General features: G+C 41.7%; 1 protein-coding gene across 2 annotated transcripts in view; it reads right to left on the reverse strand.

Annotated features, from left to right (window-relative positions):
- Positions 1 to 8,676: 8,676 nt before the first annotated feature.
- The window catches only part of plcb3 (phospholipase C, beta 3 (phosphatidylinositol-specific)), a 108,322-nt gene continuing 93,239 nt past the window's right edge, over positions 8,677 to 23,759 (reverse strand). The window contains exons 30-33 of one of the 2 annotated variants that reach the window (XM_020491229.2): positions 23,643 to 23,732; positions 16,822 to 16,879; positions 16,450 to 16,536; positions 8,677 to 9,048 (exon numbers count right to left, since the gene is read on the reverse strand). In XM_020491229.2, coding sequence (XP_020346818.1) covers positions 8,755 to 9,048; positions 16,450 to 16,536; positions 16,822 to 16,879; positions 23,643 to 23,732 — 529 coding nt within the window. In that variant the 3' untranslated portion in view covers positions 8,677 to 8,754. Of the gene's footprint in view, positions 9,049 to 16,424; positions 16,537 to 16,821; positions 16,880 to 23,642; positions 23,733 to 23,759 lie in introns of both variants that reach the window. The other variant, XM_020491231.2, reaches the window with a different exon arrangement.

Consider the following 23,759-nt stretch of genomic DNA (forward strand, 5'->3'; position numbering starts at 1 on the left):
GCACTGTTGGTAGTTTGCAATGCAAGGCTTGTGGGATCGATTCCCATGGGGGACCAGTACGAAAAATAATTAAAATGTATTCACTCACTACTGTAAGTTGCTCTGGATAAGAGCGTCTACTAAAATGGAAAATTAATTAATAGACTTTGTTTTCACATATAAATAAGTTGCATTTGCAAAGTTTTCAAGAAACTGGAAACATATCAAGCATTTTTACATTCCACAAATATGATCAGATTAACTGTTTTGTACAGATAATTATCAGACTCAAGAAATGCTCAAATACATTACATTTTTTCACAAAAGTAGTGCACTGGACCTTTACTAGTCCTGTATTAGCGGACCAATATAGAAGTTTGAAGTGCGGGAATAATTTTTGCTGCACCAGACAATGTAATATTTTACACACACATAATAAAATGGTTAGCTTACTTACCCAATGGCCAGGATTCAACACGCCTTTTAAAGGCAATGCTACCGTGTTTGCAGAGATTGCATTCAAGGTAAGCACTGTAGATGTTTCCTCAATTGGAAATTAATTTTAAATGTCAAGCATGTTTCAGATTGAGTCCTGGCCAATATAACACAATAATAGCTAAACTTCTTTCACAAATTGTTTGTAGGAAATATTACACAGTATTGCAATCTGCTGGCACTGCTTCTTGAAAATATAGTTTTCAGGAAAATAAATAGAACAAAAAAAACAAGAGACGAGGATCACAATGAAAACAAACCTTCAGTCTTTATTGTGTTTTATTCTTATGTACTGTTCTCTCCGACTGGAGCAGTGCAACCAACCAACCAAGACAAAGCAGAGATTTTAGACAAAAATTCAGTATTTATTGAATTTACAGTTATACAGTTTATATTATATCTCCAGATAAACAATAAAACATATTACATCTTGATGCATCATAGTATTATTCCCTTTGACATGGCGGACCAGTCCTTTCTATATACAGTGTCTTCAAACTATCTCTCACTCTCCTTCTTCATCCTGCTTTTTAAAAATGTTTCTCTCTCTATATATATTAAGTGGCTTGGGGCAGAGAGAAAAACTCATAATTTCTACATACAGCGTCAACAAACTCTGTCTGCGCCCCAAATGGTACCCTATTCCCGATATAGACCAGGGCCCATAGTGCACTATATGGGGAATAGGGTGTAATTTGGGACAAAACCTATACCTCTCTATCTCTCTCTATTAAGTGACCTGGGGGCTCGGAGAGAAACTCTTGTAAGGGGAAGGAGGGAGAGAACGATGGATGGAGGGGTAGACAGGGTGAATGTAAGAAGGCATTGCAGTCATACAGTGTCAACCAACTATACCTCTCCTCCATCTCTCAGTCTGTTCTAAAGATCATGAACAGTCAAAATGATGTCTTTCATGAAATTGGATGATATTTGGATGAAACCAGAACCCAGTATGATGTCCAAAGTACGAAAAATAACTGTTGCATCTACATTGATAAAGTTTGAAAATAAAGTACTTGGTCCTCTCACCACTGTTAAACACTTGGATACAGGTGGCAGGATTATTAGGGGGATAGCTCCTTAACTCTAGCATTTTAATACATAAATGGTAACATGATATTCTCTAACCTAATTTAAATAAGTACCGCCTTGTAACCAACAATGGAGAAGGCGGGTTTGCAGAAGGGCGCGGTTTACATAAATAGATAGCTACTCCGCTGGTGGCCAAAATTTTACTGAAAGGTTTCAGAAAATATTATTAAAGGTTTACCCTCTTCATCTAAGGCAAAGGTTATTGTGTTTCCCCTTTATCCGTGTCTGGTGTTAGCTAGTTAATGGCTAGCTAGGTGTTCAGCCAGCATGGAACAAACAAGGGGGAAGGGTCGTTCAAAACTCAGACGCAGCTGTCAAGTCAACACATCCGCCAGTGCAGCTGTGAACCACATCACAAGAGACATGACAAACAAGAGATGTAAAAAACATTTTTTTAAAACATTTTTTACATCATTGATAAAATTTCAGAAAATTAGCTTGGGATGGTTTTACTGCACCGCTGCTCACTGCATCCAAGTTGCTTGACATAAGTTTTTCAAAGAGCTGTCAGTCTTGGCGAGCTCATGAATATAAGCTTCCCGCCCACTCAGCCTGCCTTTTCAAACTTCCTGGTAGTTAGCCATGAGAGAAAAAGTACTTAAAAAAAAACAACGTATTTTTATCCAAAACAAATATTATGAGTGATATTTTCATCACTCAAAGGGCTTTTTAAAATGGGAATCAGAATGACTTTTCGGGACCTATAAGTGACCTGGGGATGGAAGAGAAAGTCTTGTAAGGGGAAGGATGAATGTAAGAAGGGATGACAGTTGACGCCCTTACACATGGTCTACAGCAGGGTTCCCCAACTGGGGAATTTGTATTTGCCCCACCAAGTTTTCTGAGCAAAAAAACGATGTATTTTTTATATACAGAACCAGTGCAAAATTTGGACACACCTACTCACTAAAGGGGTTTTCTTTATTTAGACTATTTTCTATATTGTAAAATAATAGTGAAGACATCAAAACTAATGAAATAACACATATGGAATCATGTAGTACCCCAAAAAGTGTTAAACAAATCTTCGAAATATCCACCCTTTGCCTCGAGGACAGCTTTGCACACTCTTGGCATTCTCTCAACCAGCTTCACCTGGAATGCTTCCAAAAGTCTTGAAGGAGTTCCCACATATGCTGAGTACTTGTTGGCTACTTTTCCTTTACACTGCGGTCCAACTCATCCCAAACCATCTCAATTGGGTTGAGGTCGGGTGATTGTGGAGGCCAGGTCATCTGATGTAGTACTCCATCACTCTCCTTCTTGGTCAAATAGCCCTTACAAGGCCTGGAGGTGTGTTGGGTCATTGTCCTGTTGAAAAACAAATGATACTCCCACTAAACGCAAACCAGATGGGATGATGTATTACTGCCAAATGCCATGGTAGACATGCTGGTTAAGTGTACCTTGAATTCTAAATAAAATCACCAACAGTGTCACCAGCAAAGGACTCCCACACCATCACACCTTCTCCTCTATGCTTCACAGTAGGAACCACACATGTGGAGGACCATCCGTTCACCTTACTCTGCATGTCACAAAGACACAGCAGTTGAAACCAAAAATCTCAAATTTGGACTCATTAGACCAAAGGACAGATGTTCACCGGTTTAATGTCCATTGCTCGTGTTTCTTGGCCCGATTCACGATTCAAGGCCTGATTCACACAGTCTCCTCTGAAAAGTTGATATTGAGATGTGTCTGTTACTTGAACTCTGTGAAGGATTTACAATGGCGTGCGAAAGTATTCACCCGCCTTGGCATTTTTCCTATTTTGTTGCCTTACAAAAATCTATTTTAATTCCAAGTTGTATCATTTGATTAACACAACATGCCTACCACTTTGAAGATGCAAAATATTTAGTATTGTGAAAAATAAAGACATAAGACAAAAAAACTAAACTTGAGCGTGCATAACTATTCCAAAGTCAATACATTGAAGAGACACCTTTTGCAGCAATTACAGCTGCATGTCTTTTGGGGTATGTCTCTATAAGCTTCGCACATCTAGCCACTGGGATTTTTGCCCATTCTTCAAGGCAAAACTGCTCCAGTTCCTTCAAGTTGGATGGGTTCCGCTGGAGTACAGCAATTCTTAAGTCATACCACAGATTCTCAATTCGATTGAGGTCTGGGCTTTGACTAGGCCATTCCAAGACATTTAAATGTTTCCCCTTAAACCACTCAAGTGTTGGTTTAGCAGTATGCTTAGGGTCATTGTCCTGCTGGAAGGTGAACCTCCGTCTCAAATCTCTTGAATACAGAAACCGGTTTCCATCAAGAATTTCCCTGTTTTTAGTGCCATTCCATCATTCTGACCAGTTTCCCAGTCCCTGCCGATACAAATCATTCCCACAGCATGATGCTGCCACCACCATGCTTCACTGTGGGGATGTTGTTCTCGGGGTGATGAGAGGTGTTGGGTTTCCACCAGAGATAGCATTATCCTTGAAGGCCAAAAAGCTCAATTTTAGTCTCATCTGACCAGAGTACCTTCTTTGGGGAGTCACCCACATGCCTTTTATTTTTTAAACCTTTATTTATACAGGTTTGAGGCTGGTAACTCTAATGAAATTATCCTCTGCAGGTAACTCTGGGTCTACCTTTCCTGTGGTGGTCATCATGAGAGACAGTTTCATCATAGTGCTTGATGGTTTTTGCGACTGCACTTGAAGAAACTTTCAAGTTCTTGAAATTTTACGGATTGACTGACCTTGATGTCTTAAAGTAATGATGGATTGTTGTTTCTCTTTGCTTATTTGATCTGTTCTTCACATAATATGGACTTGGTCTTGTACCAAATAGGGCTTCATCTGTATACCACCCCTACCTTGTCACAACAAAACTTATTGGCTCAAATGCATTAAGAAGGAAAGAAATTCCTCAAATGAACTTTTAACAGGGCACAGCTGTTAATTGAAATGCATTCCAGGTGACTAATTCATGAAGCTGGTTGAGAGAGTGTAAAGCTGTCATCAAGGCAAAGGGTGGCTACTTTGAAGAATGTCAAATATATAAAAAATATTTAGATTTGTTTTACACTTTTTGGTTTACTACATGATTCCATAGCTGTTATTTCATAGTTTTGATGCCTTCACTATTATTCTACAATGTAAAAAATATATATTTTTAAACAAACAAATTAAAACAGTAATGAGCAGGTGTGTAACTTTTGACTGGTACTGTATTTTTTAAAACATTTTCATTGTTGGACATAATAATCTGTAAAAACACCAGGAAAGCAGCTCCAAGTTATTTTACTTCAGAAAATCTGTTCCAAAGTATTCCCACACATAATCGCACTAGTGACACATAATCGTATACAAATGTAAGCATTGTTTGAAATTATTAGGTTTTTGTCAAATATATCTGTTTGGGCTTTTTGCGGTTCAATTTGCGGTCTACAAATGATTTGTAATTATGCTCCGGCCCACGGCTGAATCTAGTTGATGGACCCTGGTTTACAGTGTGGGGCTGAAAAGTGTGTGTGTGTGTATATATGTGTGGAGATAGAGTTGAAACTAGCCCACAAGGCTAAACTGAATTAATCCCCAGGCTGAGTCTCTAGGGTAGGAAACTGGCTAACCACAATAGTGAACGGAGCACAATCTTCTGGCTCTTTCTGTTTCATCTAGATCTTATTTGATACCCGCATGCACACATGCACGCATTACACACACCTTCAATGGAACTCTTCAGCATGTGAACGTGAAGGCCTATGAAGAGCCTCTAACTTTGTAACATAGAACCACTGCATTCTAAAACTTAGTGTTCTGCAGTAAAATTCTCTTGCCTTATTCTAGAACATAGAAGACTATACTATCTAGAGCCATTTAGAGAGTTAAGACATTGAGTTTTCTGCATTGATGCATTTACATGACACAGACAATCAAATAATTCCATATGGTAGCCATGTGCAATATTGACAAATAGCAGTTTATAGAATTTTCTTAATTTAAACATGCTAAGTAACTGAACATCTTGAATTTATTTAAAATCCAAATACTTGTCATGAATGGATAAATGGTATGCTCAATGGCAGCAACATGGTGTCCATTCTAAAAATTGGCCGAACTCTCTCTATATACAGTTGGAAGTCGGAAGTTTACATACACTTAGGTTGGAGTCATAAAAACTCGTTTTTCAACCACTCCACAAATTTCTTGTTAACAAATTATAGTTTTGGCAATCTACTTTGTGCATGACTTTGTGCATGACACAAGTAATTTTCAAACAATTGTTTACAGACAAATTATTTCACTTATAATTTACTGTATCAAAATTCCAGTGGGTCAAAAGTTTACATACACTAAGTTGACTGTGCCTTTAAACAGCTTGGAAAATTCCAGAAAATTATGTCATGCCTTTAGAAGCTTCTGATAGGTGAATTGACAATTTGAGTCAATTGGAGGTGTACCTATGGATGTATTTCAAGGCCTACCTTCAAACTCAGTGCCTCTTTGCTTGACATCATCCAAAGAAATCAGCCAAGACCTCAGAAAAGAAATTGTAGACCTCCACAAGTCTGGTTCATCCTTGGGAGCAATTTACCAACACTTGAAGATACCACGTTCATCTGTACAAACAATAGTACGCAAGTATAAACACAATGGCACCAAGCAGCCTTCATACCGCTCAGGAAGGCGACACGTTCTGTCTCCTAGAGATTAACGTACTTTGGTGCGACAAGTGAAAATCAAATCCAGAAAAACAGCAAAGGACCTTGTGAAGATGCTGGGATGAAACAGGTACAGAAGTATCTGTCAATAGTAAAACGAGTCATATATCGACATAACCTGATAGGCCGCTCAGCAAGGAGAAGCAACTGCTCCAAAACCGCCATAAAAAAGGGGGACAAAGATGGTACTTTTTGGAGAAATGTCCTCTGGTCTGATGAAACAAAAATAGAACTGTTTGGCCATAATGACCATCGTTGTGTTTGGAAGAAAAAGGGGGAGGCTTGCAAGCCAAAGAACAACATCCCAACCGTGAAGCACGGGGGTGGCAGCATCACGATGTGAGGGTGATTTGCTGCAGGAGGGACTGGTGCACTTCACAAAATAGATGGCATCATGAGGAGGAAAATTAGGTGGATATATTGAAGCAACATCTTCAATAGGTCGCAAATGGGTCTTCCAAATGGACAATGACCTAAAGCATTCTTTCAAAGTTGTAGCAAAATGGCTTAAGGACACCAAAGTCAAGGTATTGGAGTGGCCATCACAAAGCCCTGACCTCAATCCTATAGAAAATTTGTGGGCAGAACTGAAAAAGCATGTGCGAGCAAGGAGGCGAAAAAAGCTGACTCGGTTACACCAACTCTGTTAGGGGGAATGGGCCAAAATTCACCCAACTTATTGTGGGAAGCTTGTGGAAGGCTACCTGAAATGTTAAACCCAAGTTAAACAATTTAAAGGCAATGCTACCAAATACGAATTGAGTGTATGTAAACTTCTAACCCACTGGGAATGTGATGTAAGAAACATATTCTGACATTTCACATTCTAAAAACAAAGTGGTGATTATCACTGACCTAAAACAGGGAATGTTTACTTGGATTAAATGTCAGGAATTGTGAAAAACTGAGTTTAAATGTATTTGGCTAAGGTGTATGTAAACTTCCGACTTCAACTGTATATGGCTCTGCCTCTGGCTACCAAATAGCTAAGGTGACACTATAAACTATTTAAGAAATGGTTGTCATGACTTCTTTGAATAAAAGGTTTTAAAACAAATAAAACCGTGTGATAAAAGAGCAATAACAAAAAAAGTTTCAAAACTTTAAATTCAGCTTTTAAAAACTCTCGTAAGGGAAAGCGAGACACAGAGACACTGGTTAAAGCTGTTGTTCTGTGTGTTAAACACATACTAGGGTGGGTTTCCTAAAATCATAAAGACCATCTTTAGCACTAAGTACATGTGCTGATCAAAAAAATAAATAAATGTAAGCCCAAACTAATGCACATAAATACATATAAATTGGGATTTTGTCAAATCATGTTCCCTGATCCGAAACCACATCAGTGTAAAAATAAAACAACTTTTGGGGTCCTAAATGTACATATACATTTTAGTAATTTATCAGACGCTCTTTTATCCAGAGCGACTTACTGGAGCAATTAGGGTTAAGTGCCTTGCTCAAGGGTACATCAACACATTTTTCACCTAATTAGCTCAGGGATTCTAACCAGTAACCTTTCAGTTACTGGCCCAATGGTCTTAACCACTAGAAGTACCCTGACACCACGGTACTTGGAACTTACATTTTTTTGGACGTGTGTGAGGTCTTCTCCCTGCTAGCAATGGTGTGAACCATTCAATCAACAATGTGTATGAAAATGTTCAAACTTTTAAATAGACCCTCACAACCAAAAGGGAGGGGGAAGGGGTACGATGATTGCTAAAATAACACAGCAAAGTCGTCTCCCCTGGTTACCATAGCAACCCGACCATTAACCCCCCCACCCAAAAAAGAATCTCTGCATTTGCTCAGCTGACTAAATTAAATAGATCATCCATCACAAAAAAATATAAAAACAAATTAAAGATTAAAAAAGTGGTAAAATAATTTTTATGAATATACACAGAGGCATATTATAATATTATATACCAAGACAGACAGGCAGCAAGTACCAGTGGGGGAGGATTGGTGAGGAGAGGAAGGTTTTCTATTCCAGAGGAGAGAAAGGTCTTTCTATTCCAGAGCAAATCAGCATCGCTCCCCCAAAAATCTAAATAGTTCGCTACCACGATCACTTCTCCTCCCCTTCTCCATTCATCCCTCCTTTCTCCCCAAAGACACCTTTAGTCAGTAGTACAGGTCATGTAAAACAACAATATTACATTACACAGATTAATAATAATAATATATCCACAGAATATTCTTGTCCACTGTCCACATACAGAATATGTCTGCGTCCCAATGTACCCTATTCTCAATAGGGCTCTGGTCAAAACTAATGTACTAAATAGGGGAAAGGGTGCCATTTGGGACGCAGGCCAACATGTGAAAACACGCATAGGGCATTTTCCTGGGAAGGTCAAAATCAACCAAAAACTTTTGGTAACCTCATCTATCTCTCATCTAACCCTGGTGAGACGAAAAAAAAAAATTTTTTTTAATGAAAACATTAACAAAAAACTAACTGAAGCTCAGGGCCATTAGGTTTACATAAATGTACATATGGCTTACATATCTGCTTCTGATAGGACAGGGGTAGAGGAAGAGGATGAGTCCACCAATGAGGCAATGCTATTGTCCAGACTCCTGTTCCAAGTGCTCCTATTGGGTGTTAAGGGAAAAGTGGGTGTTGAACAGTTGGAGGGCGGACCCGAGCTGGAGCTAGGGCTGTGATTGGATAAGGAGAAGAGAGCGTCGCTACGGAGACCTTTGGACTCGAGTTCCGCCTGCAGGTATTGGCAGATCTCCTCTGGTAGACGTTGTAACTCCGCCTCCAAGTCTCGCTCCAATCGGGCCTGTAGCTGGAAATCACAAAATGGAACATACACCAAATTGAGACGGCATTCAGAATACTACAAAAATATCCCCCGTGTATAACGTAAAATACCAAATAATGCATGTAGAGCAGAATTTGGCCGATACCTACTAATTATCAAAATCCAGAAAAAAACTGTAAATTCTACAACCACCTAAAAGGAAGTGATTCCCAAATCTTCCATAACAAAGCCAACACCTACAGAGACATTAACCTGGAGAAGAGCCCCCTAAGCAAGCTGGTCCTGGGGCGCTGTTCACAAACACAAACAGACCCCACAGTGCCCTAGGACAGCAACACAATTAGAACCAACCAAATCATGAGAAAACAAAAAGACAATTACTTAAATAAAATAATTTACAGTGCTATTTGGCCCTAAACAGAGAGTACACAGTGGCAGAATACCTGACCACTGTGACTGACCCAAAACGAAATAAATATTTGACTATGTACAGGCTCAGTGAGCACAGCCTTGCTATTGAGAAAGGCCGCCGAAGGAAGACCTGGCTCTCAAAAGAAGACAGGCTATGTGCACACTGGCCACAAAATGAGGTGGAAACTGAGCTGCACTTCCTAAACTCCTGCCAAATGTATGACCATATTAGAGACACATATTTCCCTCAGATTACACAGACCCACAAAGAATTTGAAAACAAATCCAACTTTGATAAACCACCACATCTATTCAAATCAAATACATTTTTATTGGTCACATACACATGGTTAGCAGATGTTAATGCGAGTGTAGCAAAATGCTTGTGCTTCTAGTTCCGACAGTGCAGTAATATCTAACAAGTAATCTAACAATTTCACAATAACTACATTATACACACACAAGTGTAAAGGGATGAATAAGAATATGTACATATAAATATATGGATGAGCGATGGCCGTGCAGCATAGGCAAGATGCAATAGATGGTATAGAGTACAGTATATACATATGAGATTAGTAATGTAGGGTATGTAAACACTATATAAAGTGGCATTGTTTAAAGTGACTAGTGATACATTTATTACATCTAATTATTACTTATTAAAGTGGCTAGAGATTTGAGTCTGTATGTTGGCAGCAGACACTCAAAGTTAATAATGGCTGTTTAACAGTCTGATGGCCTTGAGATAGAAGCTGTTTTTCAGCCTCTCGGTCCCAGCTTTGATGCATCTGTACTGACCTTGCCTTCTGGATGATAGTGGGGTGAACAGGCAGTGGCTCGGGTGGTTGTTGTCCTTGATGATCTTTTTGGCCTTCCTGTGACATCGGGTGATGTAGATGTCCTGGAGGGCAGGTAGTTTTCCCCCGGTGATGTGTTGTGCAGAGAGCACTACCCTCTGGAGAGCCTTACGGTTGTGGGCGGAGCAGTTGCCGTACCAGGCAGTGATACAGCCTGACAGGATGCTCTCGATTGTGCACCTGTAAAAGTTTGTGAGTGTTTTCGGTGACAAGCAAAATTTCTTCAGGTTCTTCACCATGCCGTCTGTGTGGGTGGACCATTTCAGTTTGTCCGTGATGTGTACGCCGAGGAACTTAAAACTTTCCACCTTCTCCACTTCTCCACTACTGTCCCGTCGATGTGGATAGGGGGGTACCACTCTAGTGTCGTCTGCAAACTTGATGATTGAGTTGGAGGCGTGCATGACCACGCAGCCATGGGTGAACAGGGAGGAGAGCGCTGAGAATGCACCCTTGTGGGGCCCCCATGTTGAGGATCAGCGGGGTGGAGATGTTTCTAACCCTCACCGCCTAAGGGCGGCCGTCAGAAAGTCCAGGACCCAGTTGCAGAGGGCGGGGTCGAGACCCAGGGTCACGAGCTTAATGACGAGTTTGGAGGGTACTATGGGGTTAAATGCTGAGCTGTAGTCGATGAACAGCATTCTTACATACAGTGGGGAGAACAAGTATTTGATACACTGTCGATTTTGCAGGTTTTCCTACTTACAAAGCATGTAGAGGTTTGTCAAATTTATCATAGGTACACTTCAACTGTGAGAGACGGAATCTAAAACAAAAATCCAGAAAATCACATTGTAGGATTTTCAAGTAATTAATTAGCATTTCATTGCATGACATAAGTATTTGATCACCTACCAACCAGTAAGAATTCCAGCTCTCACAGACCTGTTAGTTTTTCTTTAAGAAGCCCTCCTGTTCTCCACTCATTACCCGTATTAACTGCCCCTGTTTGAACTCATTAACAGTATAAAAGACACCTGTCCACACACTCAATCAAACAGACTCCAACCTCTCCACAATGGCCAAGACCAGACAGCTGTGGAAGGACATCAGGGTTAAATTGTAGACCTGCACAAGGCTGGGATGGGCTACAGGGCAATAGGCAAGCAGCTTGGTGAGAAGGCAACAACTGTTGGCGCAATTATTAGAAAATGGAAGAAGTTCAAGATGACGGTCAATCACCCTCGGTTGGGGCTCCATGCAAGATCTCGTGGGGCCTCAATGATCATGAGGAAGATGAGGGATCAGCCCAGAACTACACAGCAGGACCTGGTCAATGACCTGAAGAGAGCTGGGACCACAGTCTCAAAGAAAACCATTAGTAACATCCTACGCCGTCATGAATTAAAATCCTGCAGCGCACGCAAGGTCCCCCTGCTCAAGCCAGCGCATGTCCAGGCCCTTTTGAAGTTTGCCAATGACCATCTGGATGATCCATAGGAGGAATGGGTGAAGGTCATGTGGTCTGATGAGACAAAAATAGAGCTTTGTGGTCTAAACTCCACTCGCCGTGTTTGGAGGAAGAAGAAGGATGAGTACAACCCCAAGAACACCATCCCAACTGTGAAGCATGGAGGTGGAAACATCATTCTTTGGGGATACTTTTCTGCAAAGGGGACAGGATGACTGCACCGTATTGAGGGGAGGATGGATGGGGCCATGTATCGCGAGATCTTGGCCAACAACCTCCTTCCCTCAGTAAGAGCATTGAAGATGGGTTGTGGCTGGGTCTTCCAGCATGACAACGACCCGAAACACACAGCCAGGGCAACTAAGGAGTGGCTCCGTAAGAAGCATCTCAAGGTCCTGGAGTGGCCTAGCCAGTCTCCAGACCTGAACCCAATAGAAAATCCTTGGAGGGAGCTGAAAGTCCGTATTGCCTAGCGACAGCCCTGTAACCTGAAGGATCTGGAGAAGGTCTGTATGGAGGAGGGCCAAAATCCCTGCTGCAGTGTGTGCAAACCTGGTCAAGAACTACAGGAAACATATGATCTCTGTAATTGCAAACAAAGGTTTCTGTACCAAATATTAAGGTCTGCTTTTCTGATGTATCAAATACTTATGTCATGCAATAAAATGCTAATTAATTACTTAAAAATCATACAATGTGATTTTCTGGATTTTTGTTTTAGATTCTGTCTCTCACATTTGAAGTGTAGCTATGATAACAAATTACAGATCTCTACATGCTTTGTAAGTAGGAAAACCTGAAAATCGCCAGTGTATCAAATACTTGTTCTCCCCACTGTAGGTATTCCTCTTGTCCAGATGGGTTAGGGCAGTGTGCAGTATGATTGCGATTGTGGCGTCTGTAGACCTTTTGGGGCGGTAAGCAAATTGAAGTAGGTCTAGGGTATCAGGTAGGGTGGAGGTGATATGATCCTTGACTAGTCTCTCAAAGCATTTCATGATGACAGAAGTGAGTGCTACGGGGTGATAGTCTTTTAGCTCAGTTACCTTAGCTTTCTTGGGAACAGGAGCAATGGTGCCCCTATTTACGCATGTGCGCACAGCAGAATGGGATAGGGATTGATTGAATATGTCTCTAAACACACCAGCCAGCTGGTCTGCGCATGCTCGGAGGACGGGGCTAGGGATGCCGTCTGGGCTGGCAGCCTTGCGAGGGTTAACACATTTAAATGTTTTACTCACATTGGCCACGGTGAAGGAGAGCCCACAGGTTTTGGTAGCGGGCCATGTCAGTGGCACTGTATTGTCCTCAAGGCGAGCAAAAAAGGTTGTTTAATTTGTCTGGGAGAAAGATGCCGATGTCCGCGAAGGGGCTGTTTTTTTTTTGTAATCCGTGATTGACTGTAGACCCTGTCATATATGTCTCGGGTTTGAGCCGTTGAATTGCGACCCTACTTTGTCTCCATACTAACGCTTAGCTTGTTTGATTACCTTGGGAATAGCTACACTGTTTGTATTCGGTCATGTTTCCGGTCGCCTTGCCATGATTAAAAGCAGTGGTTCGGGGCTTTCACCGTGGGTACAACATCACCGATGCACTTGCTAATAAACTCGCTCACCATGTCAGCGTATACATCAATGTTGTTATCTGAGGCTATCCGGAACATATCCCAGTCCACGTGATCGAAGCAATCTTGAAGCGTGGAATCTGATTGGTCGGACCAGCGTTGAACATACCTGAGTACGGGCTTTTCCTGTTTTAGTTGATGTCTATAGGCTTGGAGCAACAAAATGGAGTCCTGGTCAGATTTGCTGAAAGTAGGGTGGGGCAGGGTTTTGTATGCGTCACAGAAGTTAGAGTAGCAATGATCCAGAATGCTGCCAGCTCGAGTCGCGCATTCCATATGCTGATAAAATTTAGGGAGCCTTGTTTTCAGATTAGTTTTGTTAAAATCCCCAGCTACAATGAATGCAGCCTCAGGATATATGATTTCAAGTTTACATAGAGTCCAGTGAAGATCTTTCAGGGCCGTCGGGGTGTCTGCTTGGGGGGTGAAATACACGGCTATAATCAAAGACTTCTTTTGGTCGGCATTTGATTGTAAGCAATTCTAGGTCAGGTGAACAAAAGGATTTAAGCTCATGTATGTTGTTATGATTACACCACAAGTCGTTGGTCATAAGGCATACACCCCAGCCATTCTTACCAGACAGAAGTTTGTTTCTGTCGGCGCGATGCGTGAAGAAACCGGGTGGCTATGCCGACTCTGATAACATATCCTGAGTGAGCCATGTTTCCGTGAAACTAATGTCTCTCTGGAAGGCAACCCTTGCTCGAATTTCATCTACCTTGTTGTCAAGAGACTGGACATTGGCGAGTAGTATACTCGGGAGTGGTGAGCAATGTTCCCGTCTACGGAGCCTGACCAGAAGACCGCTCCGTCTGCGGCGCCGTTGTTTTCGGTCGCCTACTGGGATCAGACCCATTGTCCTGGTTGGTGGTCCGAACAGAGGATCCGCTTCGGGAAAGCAGTATTCCTTGGCTGAATGTAGTAAGATTTATGACTTCCTGGGGTAACAACGTAAGAAATAATACATAAAAAAATAAAAATACTGCATAGTTTCCTAAGAACACGAAGCGAGGCGACCATCTCTGTCGGCGCCATCTTACTGGGTGAAATACCACTGTGTTCACTCACAGCAACAAGATTTGTGACCTGCTGCCACAAGAAAAGGCCAACCAGTGTCGAACAAACACCATTGTAAAAACAACATACAGTTGAAGTCGGAGCTTTACACACACCTTTGCCAAATACATTTAAACTAATGTTTTCACATTTCCTGACATTTAATCCTAGTAGAAATCTCCTGTTTTAAGGTCACTTTATTTGAAGAATGTCAAATGTCAGAATAATAGTATGATTTATTTCAGCTTTTATTTCTTACATCACATTCCCAGTGGGTCAGAAGTTTACATACACTCAATTAGTATTTGTAGCATTGCCTTTAAATTGTTTAACTTGGGTCAAACGTTTCAGGAAGCCTTCCACAAGCTTCCCACAATAAGTTGCGTGAATTTTGGCCCATTCCTCCTGACAGAGCTGGTGTAACTGAGTCAGGTTTCTAGGCCTCCTTGCTCGCACACGCTTTTTCAGTTCTGCCCACACATTTTCTATGGGATTGAGGTCAGGGCTTTGTGATGGCCACTCCAATACCTTGACTTGTTGTCCTTAAGCCATTTTGCCACAAATTTGGAAGTATGCTTGGGGTCATTGTCCATTTGGAAGATCCATTTGGGACCAAGCTTCAACTTCCTAACTGGTGTCTTGAGATGTTGCTTCAATATATCCACCTAATTTTCCTCCTCATGATGCCGTCCCTCCTGCAGCAAAGCACCCCCACAACATGATGCTGCCACCCCCGTGCTTCACAATTGGGATGGTGTTCTTCGGCTTGTAAGCCTCCCTCTTTTTTATCCAAACATAACGATGGTCATTATGGTCAAACAGTTCTATTTCTGTTTCATCAGACCAGAGGACATTTCTCCAAAAAGTACGATCTTTGTCCCCATGTGCAGTTGCAAATCGTAGTCTGACTTTTTTTATGGCAGTTTTGGAGCAGTGGCTTCTTCCTTGCTGAGTGGCCATTTAGGTTATGTGGATATAGGACTCATTTTTACAGTGGATATAGATACTTTTGTACCTGTTTCGTCCAGCATCTTCACAAGGTCCTTTGCCGTTGTTCTGGGATTGATTTGCACTTTTCGCACCAAAGAATGTTCATCTCTAGGAGACAGAACGCGTCTCCTTCCTGAGTGGTATGACGGCTGCGTGGTCCCATGGTGTTTATACTTGCGTACTAGTGTTTGTACAGATGAACGTGGTACCTTCAGGCATTTGGAAATAGCTCCCAAGGATGAACCAGACTTTTGGAGGTCTACAAATTTTGGCTGATTTCTTTGGATGATGTCAAGCAAAGAGGCACTGAGTTTGAAGGTAGGCCTTGAAATACATACACAGGTACACCTCCAATTGACTCAAATGATGTCAATTCACCAATCAGAAGCTTCTAAAGCCATGACATCGTTTTCTGGAATTTTCCAAGCTGTTTAAAGGCACAGTCAACTTAGTGTATGTAAACTTTTGACCCACTGGAATTGTGACGCAGTGAAATATAAGTGAAATAATGTCTGTAAACAATTGTTGGAAAAATTACTTGTGTCATGCACAAAGTAGATGTCCTAACCGACTTGGTCAAAACTATAGTTTGTTAACAAGAAATATGTGGAGTGGTTGAAAAACGAGTTTTAATGACTCCAACCTAAGTGTATGTAAACTTCCAACTTCAACTGTATATTTATTTGACCTTTTGTACTTTATTTGCACATAATTACAACACATCCATAATATGACTTTTGAAATGTCCTTATTATTTTGGAATTTTTGTGAGTGTAATGTTTAATGTTCATTTTAAATGGTTTATTTAACTTTTGTTTATTATCTATTTCACTTGCTTTGGCAATGTAAACATATGTTTCCCATGCCAATAAAGCTCCTTAAATTGAAGTTGAATTGCGAGAGGGATAAGGAGAGATAGAGACAGAGGAAGAGAGAGAGAGAGAAAAAATATACTTTAATTGATTAGATGAAGGATTAATTCAACTTTAACAGCCATGCCAATAAAGCATATTTGAAGGTACAGTATGTGTGTCTGTCTCACCAGTGTCTGTGTGTGTGCGTCTCACCAATGGTTGCTCCTCCTCTATGTGTCGTTGGGCTTCTCTCTGACCAATTACCAACTTCTCCTGACGCCTTGACTGGGCCTCATCCAACTAGGCAAGGTGAGGAGACAGAGATAATGGAAAGGAAAGGCATGGAATGGAAAGAAAGCAGGAGGAAGGGGGAGGGTGAGAGAGAGAGAGAGCGAGAGAGAGAGAAAGAGAGAGAGAGAGAAAGAAAAGAGAGAAGAGGGAAAGAGAGGAGGGAGAAAACAAAGAGCAAGAGGGAGTTATTGACATCACAATGGCTGACAGAGATGTATTCCGCCATAAGCATGAAAGAGATGTACTCAAGAGTAAGGCGATAAGTATGTGTGTGTGAGGCCTGCACACACTTACCCGGCGGATTAACGTGACAGAGTCTGTGATATGCTTCCTGTTGATCTCATTCAGTTCCCTACAGAGAGAGGTAGAAAGAGAGAGAGGTGAAGAGAGACCATGAGAAACAGACACACACACACACACACACACACAGACTAGTGTTGTCCTGATACCAGAATTTTGAATTTGATACCAATACCAGGTTCAGTATCACGGTATTCGATACCACTGCAAAAAAGATCAAGCGTATTAGTAAAGTCAAAGAATAAAAGCTGGGCTGAATTTACACTATTCAGTGCATTCGGAAAGTATTCAGAACCCTTGACTTTTCCCACATTTTGTTACGTTACAGCCTTATTCTATAATTGATTAAATATTTTTTTCCCCTCATCAATCTACACACATAACCCCATAATGCGAAAACAGATGAACGAATTGTTGCAAATGTACTACAAATAAAAACAGAAATACCTTATTTACATTCAGTACCAGTCAAAAGTTTGGATACACCTACTAATTTCAGGGTTTTTCTTTGTAGAATAATAGTGACAACATCGAAACTATGAAATAACACATATGGAATCATGTAGTAATCATGTTAAACAAATCAAAATATATTTTACATTTGAGATTCTTCAAAGTAGCAACTCTTTTCCTTGACAACAGCTTTGCACACTCTTGGCATTTTCTCAACATGAGGTAGTCACCTGGAATTCATTTCAATTAACAGGTGTGCCTTGTTAAAAGTTAATTTGTGGAATTTCTTTCCTTCTTAATTCGTTTGAGACAATCAGTTGTGTTTTGAGGGGTGGTATACAGAAGATAGGCCTATTTGGTAAAAGACCAAGTCCATATTATGGCAAGAACAGCTCAAATAAGCCATGAGAAACGACATTCCATCATTAATAAGACATGAAGGTCTGTCAATATCGAAAATGTCAAGAACTTTGAAAGTTTCTTCAAGTGCAGTCGCAAAAAAAACATCAAGCGCTATAGGAAACTGGCTCTCATGAGGACCGCCACAGGAAAGGAAGATCCAGAGTTACCTGTGGTGCAGAGGATAAGTTCATTAGGGTTACCAGCCTCAGAAATTGCAGCCCAAATACATGCTTCACAGAGTACAAGTAACAGACACATCAACATCAACTGTTCAGAGGAGACCGTGTGAATCAGGTCTTCATGGTCAAAATAAAATGCTACTAAAGGACACCAATAATAAGAAGAGACATGCTTGGGCCAAGAAACACGAGCAATGGACATTAGACCAGTGGAAATCTGTCCTTTGGTCTGATGACTCCAAATATGAGATTTTTGGTTCCAACCGCCATGACTCTGTGAGATGCTGAGTAGGTGGACGGATGATCTCTGCATGTGTGGTTCCGCAAAGAGGTGGTGGTGTGATGATGATTTGCTGATGACACTGTCAGTGATTTATTTAGAATTCAAGGCACACTTAACCAGTATGGCTACCATAGCATTCTGCAGCGATAGGCCATCCCATCTGGTTTGCGCTTAGTGAGACTATCTTTTTTATTTTTACAAACAGAACAATGACCCAACACAACTCCAGGCCGTGTAAGGGCTTTTTGACCAAGAAGGAGAGTGATGGAGTGCTGCATCAGATGACCCGATCTCAATCCATTTGAGATGGTTTGGCATGAGCTGGACCGCAGAGTGAAGGAAAAGCATCCAACAAGTGCTAAGCGTATGTGGGAACTCCTTCAAGACTGCCTGAAAAGCATTCTAGGTGAAGCTGGTTGAGAGAATACCAAGTGTGTGCAAAGACGTCATCACTTTGAAGAATCTAAAATCTATTTCGATTTGTTTAACACTTTTTTTTGGTTCCTGCATGATTCCATATGTGTTATTTCATAGTTTTGATGTCTTCATTGTCTTGATTGAAGTCCAACTGTGGTATAATTCAATTGATTGGACATGATTTGGAAAGGCACACTTGTCTTTATAAGGTCATTGTCAGTGCATGTCATAGAAAAACCAAGCTATGAGGTCGAAGGAATTGTCCGTAGAGCTCTGTGGCACAGATCTGGGGAAGGGTACTAAAAAATGTCTGTAGCATTGAAGGTCCCCAAGACCACAGTGGCCTCCATCATTCCTAAATGGAAGAAGAGAAGGGCCTTGGTCAGGGATTCAACCAAGAATCCGATGGTCACTCTGACAGTGATCCAGAGTTCCTCTGTGGAGTTGGGAAACCTTCCAGAAAGACAACCATCTCTGTAAAACTCTACCAATCAGACCTTTATGGTAGAGTGGCCAGACGGAAGCCACTCCTCAGTAAACGGCACATGACAGCCTGCTTGGAGTTTGCCAAAAGGCACCTAAAGACTTTGGTCTGATGAATGACAAGCGTCACATCTGGAGGAAACCTAGCACCATCCATATTGTGTTAAACAGTGTATTGTTTGTAACAGTGATAACATCAAGTAAAACGGAAATGATAAAAAAGAAATCCAAAGTATAGATATCCATCAACAAACTTCTTATAGCTTAGCATGCTGTCAGGATGTTATTCAGCGGCAGGGACTGGGAGACTAGTCAGGATCAAGGGAAAGATGAACGGGACAGAGTACAGTGAGATCCTTAATAAAAACCTGCTCCAGAGCATTCAGGACCTCAGACTGGGGCTAAAGATTCACCTTCCAACAGGACAATGACACTAAGCACACAGCCAAGACAATGCAGTAGTGGCTTCGGGAGAAGTCTCTCAATGTCCTTGAGTGACCCAGCCAGAGCCTGGACTTGAACCCGATTGAACATCTCTGGAGAGACGTGAAAATAGCTGCGACGCTCCCCATCCAACCTGAGCTTGAGAGGATCAGCATAGAAGAATGGGGGGAAAAAAACAAATACAGGTGTGCCAAGCTTGTAGTGTCATACCCAAGAAGACTCGAGGCTGTAAAGGGTCTGAATACTGTAAATGTGATATTTCTGGTTTTTATTTGTAATACATTTGCAAACATTTCTAAAAACTTGTTTTTGCTTTGTCATTATGGGGTATTGAGTGTAGATTGATGAGGGTGAAAAAACCCAATTTAATCAATTTTAGAATAAGGTTGTAATGTAACAAAATGAGGAAAGAGTCAAGGGGTCTGAATACTTTCCGAGTGCACTGTATATAGAAAAGTATGTGGACACCCCTTCAAATTAGTGGATTCAGCTATTTTAGCCACGTTATTGACAGGTGGGTAAAAATCCGAGCACACAGCCATGCAATCTCCATAGAGGCTCAGCCACGAAGCTCACAGAACGGGACCACCGAGTGCTGAAGCACATAGCGTGTAAACATCATCTGTTCTCAGTTGTAACACTTCCTACCAAGTTCCAATCAGCCTCTGGAAGCAACATCAGCACAATAACTGTTCATCGGGAGGTTCATGAAATGGGTTTCTATGGCCGAGCAGCCTCACACAAGCCTAAGATCACCATGCGTAATGCCAAGCGTCGGCAAGAGTGGTGTAAAGCTCGCCGCCATTGGACTCTGGAGCAGTGGAAACACATTCTCTGGATGAATCACGCTTCACCATCTGGCAGTCCGACGGACGATTCTGGGTTTGGCGAACGCCAGGAGAAAGCTTCCTGCCCCAATGCATATTGCCAAATGTAAAGTTTGGTGGAGGATGAATAAAGGTCTGGGGTTGTTTTTCATGGTTCGGGCTAGGCCCCTTCGTTCCAGTGAAGGGAAATCTTAACGCTACGGCATACAACGGCATTTTAGACGATTCTGTGCTTCCAACTTTGTGGCAAAAGTTTGGGTAAGGCCCTTTCCTGTTTCAGCATGACAATGCCCCCGTGCACACAGCGAGGTCCATACAGAATTGGTTTGTTGAGATCGGTGTGGAAGAACTGACCTCAACCCCATCGAACACCTTTGGGATGAATTGGAATGTCAACTGCGAGCCAGGCCTAATCTCCCAACATCAGTACCCAACCTCACTAATACTCTTGTGGCTGAATGGAAGCAAGTCCCCGCAGCAATGTTCCAACATCTTGTGGAGAACCTTCCCAGTAGAGTGGAGGCTGTCATAGCAGCAAAGGGGGGACCAACTCCGTATTAATGGCCATGGTTTTGGAATGAGATGTTCAATGAGCAGGTGTCCACATACTGTTTGTTGGTCATGTATATTGTTTTTACATTGAACAATATGTTGATAACTGGTAAAATAACAAATATAATATATTTGATTCTATATTCAATTTCTTTCCAAGATATACCACCATATTAAATACCATGATAATTTATTAGATTTTCCTAATGAAAAACCATAGCTGAGATAAAATTACAATTACATTACATTAACTGTTTTAAAATGTAATTTGATACATATCTGGGTTCATTTGCTCATCTATGGCCATAATATCAGGTCACATTACATTAATTAGACCTATGATTCATTATTCATTGTACCTAAATCATTTAATATATTAAATCAATAGTTGAGTTCCAAACGACATTAAAAAAAACACTGAAGCTCATTTCTGAAGCTTCTATATTACAATAGTCTACACACCATAGAAATCATTTCATTCTGAAGTTTCTGTATTGCAATAGTTTACACACCATAGAAATCCTATGGATTTTACATCGCATACTACGATTCCCAGAGTGCATTGCAACTCCCAGGGTGGCTACTGCTAGCAAGCCCAGACAAACACGAAGTAACGTTAGTCTAAATATATTGCTTTCATAGCTAAGTTATGAGTGCATTTCACATTACTTTTGGGTTGTAAATCATGTTATAATGTTCACATGAATGTCATGCTGAATATATGTTCATGTCATTGTCCCCCCCAAAAAAATCAAATTAAGTTGCTAGCAGAATGTTACAATGCAAATGTCATGTGTAAAATAGTTTTTTATGTTGTTTCGGAACTAAACCTCCCTTGCACTGCACCGCTTTGTAACACCTTTTGCTTAGTTGTTTCCGTGGGATGGCCGTCATAACTGCTCTGTAAGCAAAGTATTCCCATGATGTTTTTGTTAGAAAAGCCATGTCTGCAATTTCTCTTTCCTCTCGCTTGCTTCTCAAAAGTGTCTTGCGCTGTCAGGTAACCTGGCCAGTTTACTACATCCCCTTTGAGAAGATTCAGACAAATGATTAAAATCAAATTGTATTATAGTCACATGCTTCGAGTAAAAATAAAATGGCTATATACAGGGAATACCAGTACCGAGTCAATGTGCAGGGGTAGCTATGTATATATAGGTAGGGATCAAGTGACTAAGCAACAGGATAGATAATAGAGAGTAGCAGCAGCGTATGTGGCGTCAGTATGTATGTGTGTGTGTGGCGTCAGTTTGCATGTGTGCGCATGTTATGTGTGTGGGGGGGCATATGTAGTGTGTGTATGTGGGTGTGTGTGTGTGTGTGTGTGGGTATGTTGGGGTGTCAGTGTAAGTATGTGTGAGTGTGAGTCCAGCGTATGTGTGATGTATGTGCGTATGTGTGAGTCCAACGTGTGTGCATAGACTCAGTGCAGGAAAGTTAGTGCAAAAAATGGTATACATTAAATTAGCTATTTAGCAATCTTGTTTAGCAGTCTTATGGCTTGGGGGTAGAAGCTGTTCAGGGTCCTGTTGGTTCCACACTTGATTCACTGGTACCGCTTGCCATGCGGTAGTAGAGAGAATAGTCTATGGCTTGGGTGGCTGGAGTCTGACAATTTTTTGCCCCTTCTTCTGACACTGCCTTGTATAGAGGTCCTGGATGGCAGGAAGCTCGGCCCCAGTGATGTACCGGGCCATTCTCACCACCCTCTGCAGCGCCTTGTGGTCGGGTGCCTTGCAGCTGCCGTACCAAGCAGTGATGCAGCCAGTCAAGATGCTCTCAATGTTGCAGCTGTATAACTTTTTGAGGATCTGAGAGGCCCATGCCAAATCTTTTCAGACTAGTAAGGAGGAAGAGGTGGTATCGTGCCCCCTTCGCAACTGTGCGGGTGTGTGTGGACCATGTTAAGTCCTTAGTGAGTGATGTGCTCACCGAGGAACTTGAAGCTCTCGACCCGCTCCACTACAGCCCCAACGATGTGGATGGCGTGCTCGCCCTTCCGTGTCCTGTAGTTCACAATCAGCTCCTTTGTCTTGCTGACATTGAGGGAGAGATTGTTGTCCTGGCACCACACTGCGATGTCTCTGACCTCCTCCCTTTAGACTGCCTTATCGTCGTCGTTGATCAGTCCTACCACCGTTGTGTCTTTAGCAAACTTGATGATGGTGTTGGAGTCCTGCGTGGCCATGCAATCATGGGTGAACAGGGAGTACAGGACTGGACTAAGCCCAGTGTTGATGGTCAGCGTGGCAGATGTGTTGTTGTCTACCCTCACCTCCTGGGGCCGGCCCATCAGGAAGTCCAGGATCCAGTTGCAGAGGGAGGTGTTCAGTACCAGGGTCCTGAGCCTGGTGATGAGCTTGGACGGGACTATGGTGTTGAACGCTGAGCTGTAATCAATGAACAGGATTCTTACATAGGTATTCCTTTAGTCCAGTGCGGACTGCAATAGAGATTGCATCATCACTGGATCTGTAGGAGCGGAATGCGAATTGGAGTGGAGCCAGTGTTTCTGAGATGATGGTGTGGATGTGAGCCATGACCAGCCTTTCAAATAATTTCATGCCTATAGATGTGAGTGCTCAGGGGTGACTAGACAGATTCAATCCTCTCAATCCGTATATGACGTGTGACACATTTGACAGAAGTACCAAAAGTAAAAACAATTCTTCTACCGACACATTTTTCATGTTCTAGTATCGAAAAAGTTCAGAAGTTTCGGTACAGCGTGCAACACTAACACGCACACGCACGCACACACACAGAGTGACATACGACTCAGCCTTGTCTCTGTCTCTGCTCTTGGCCTCGATAATGCTGTGCTGTCTCTTCCTGTCTAGAATCTTTTGAAGCTCCTTCTTCTCTCTGTAAACAATAACAAAAACAAATAAA

The sequence above is a fragment of the Oncorhynchus kisutch genome, linkage group LG9, assembly GCF_002021735.2.
Source record: "Oncorhynchus kisutch isolate 150728-3 linkage group LG9, Okis_V2, whole genome shotgun sequence".
NCBI lineage: Eukaryota > Metazoa > Chordata > Actinopteri > Salmoniformes > Salmonidae > Oncorhynchus > Oncorhynchus kisutch.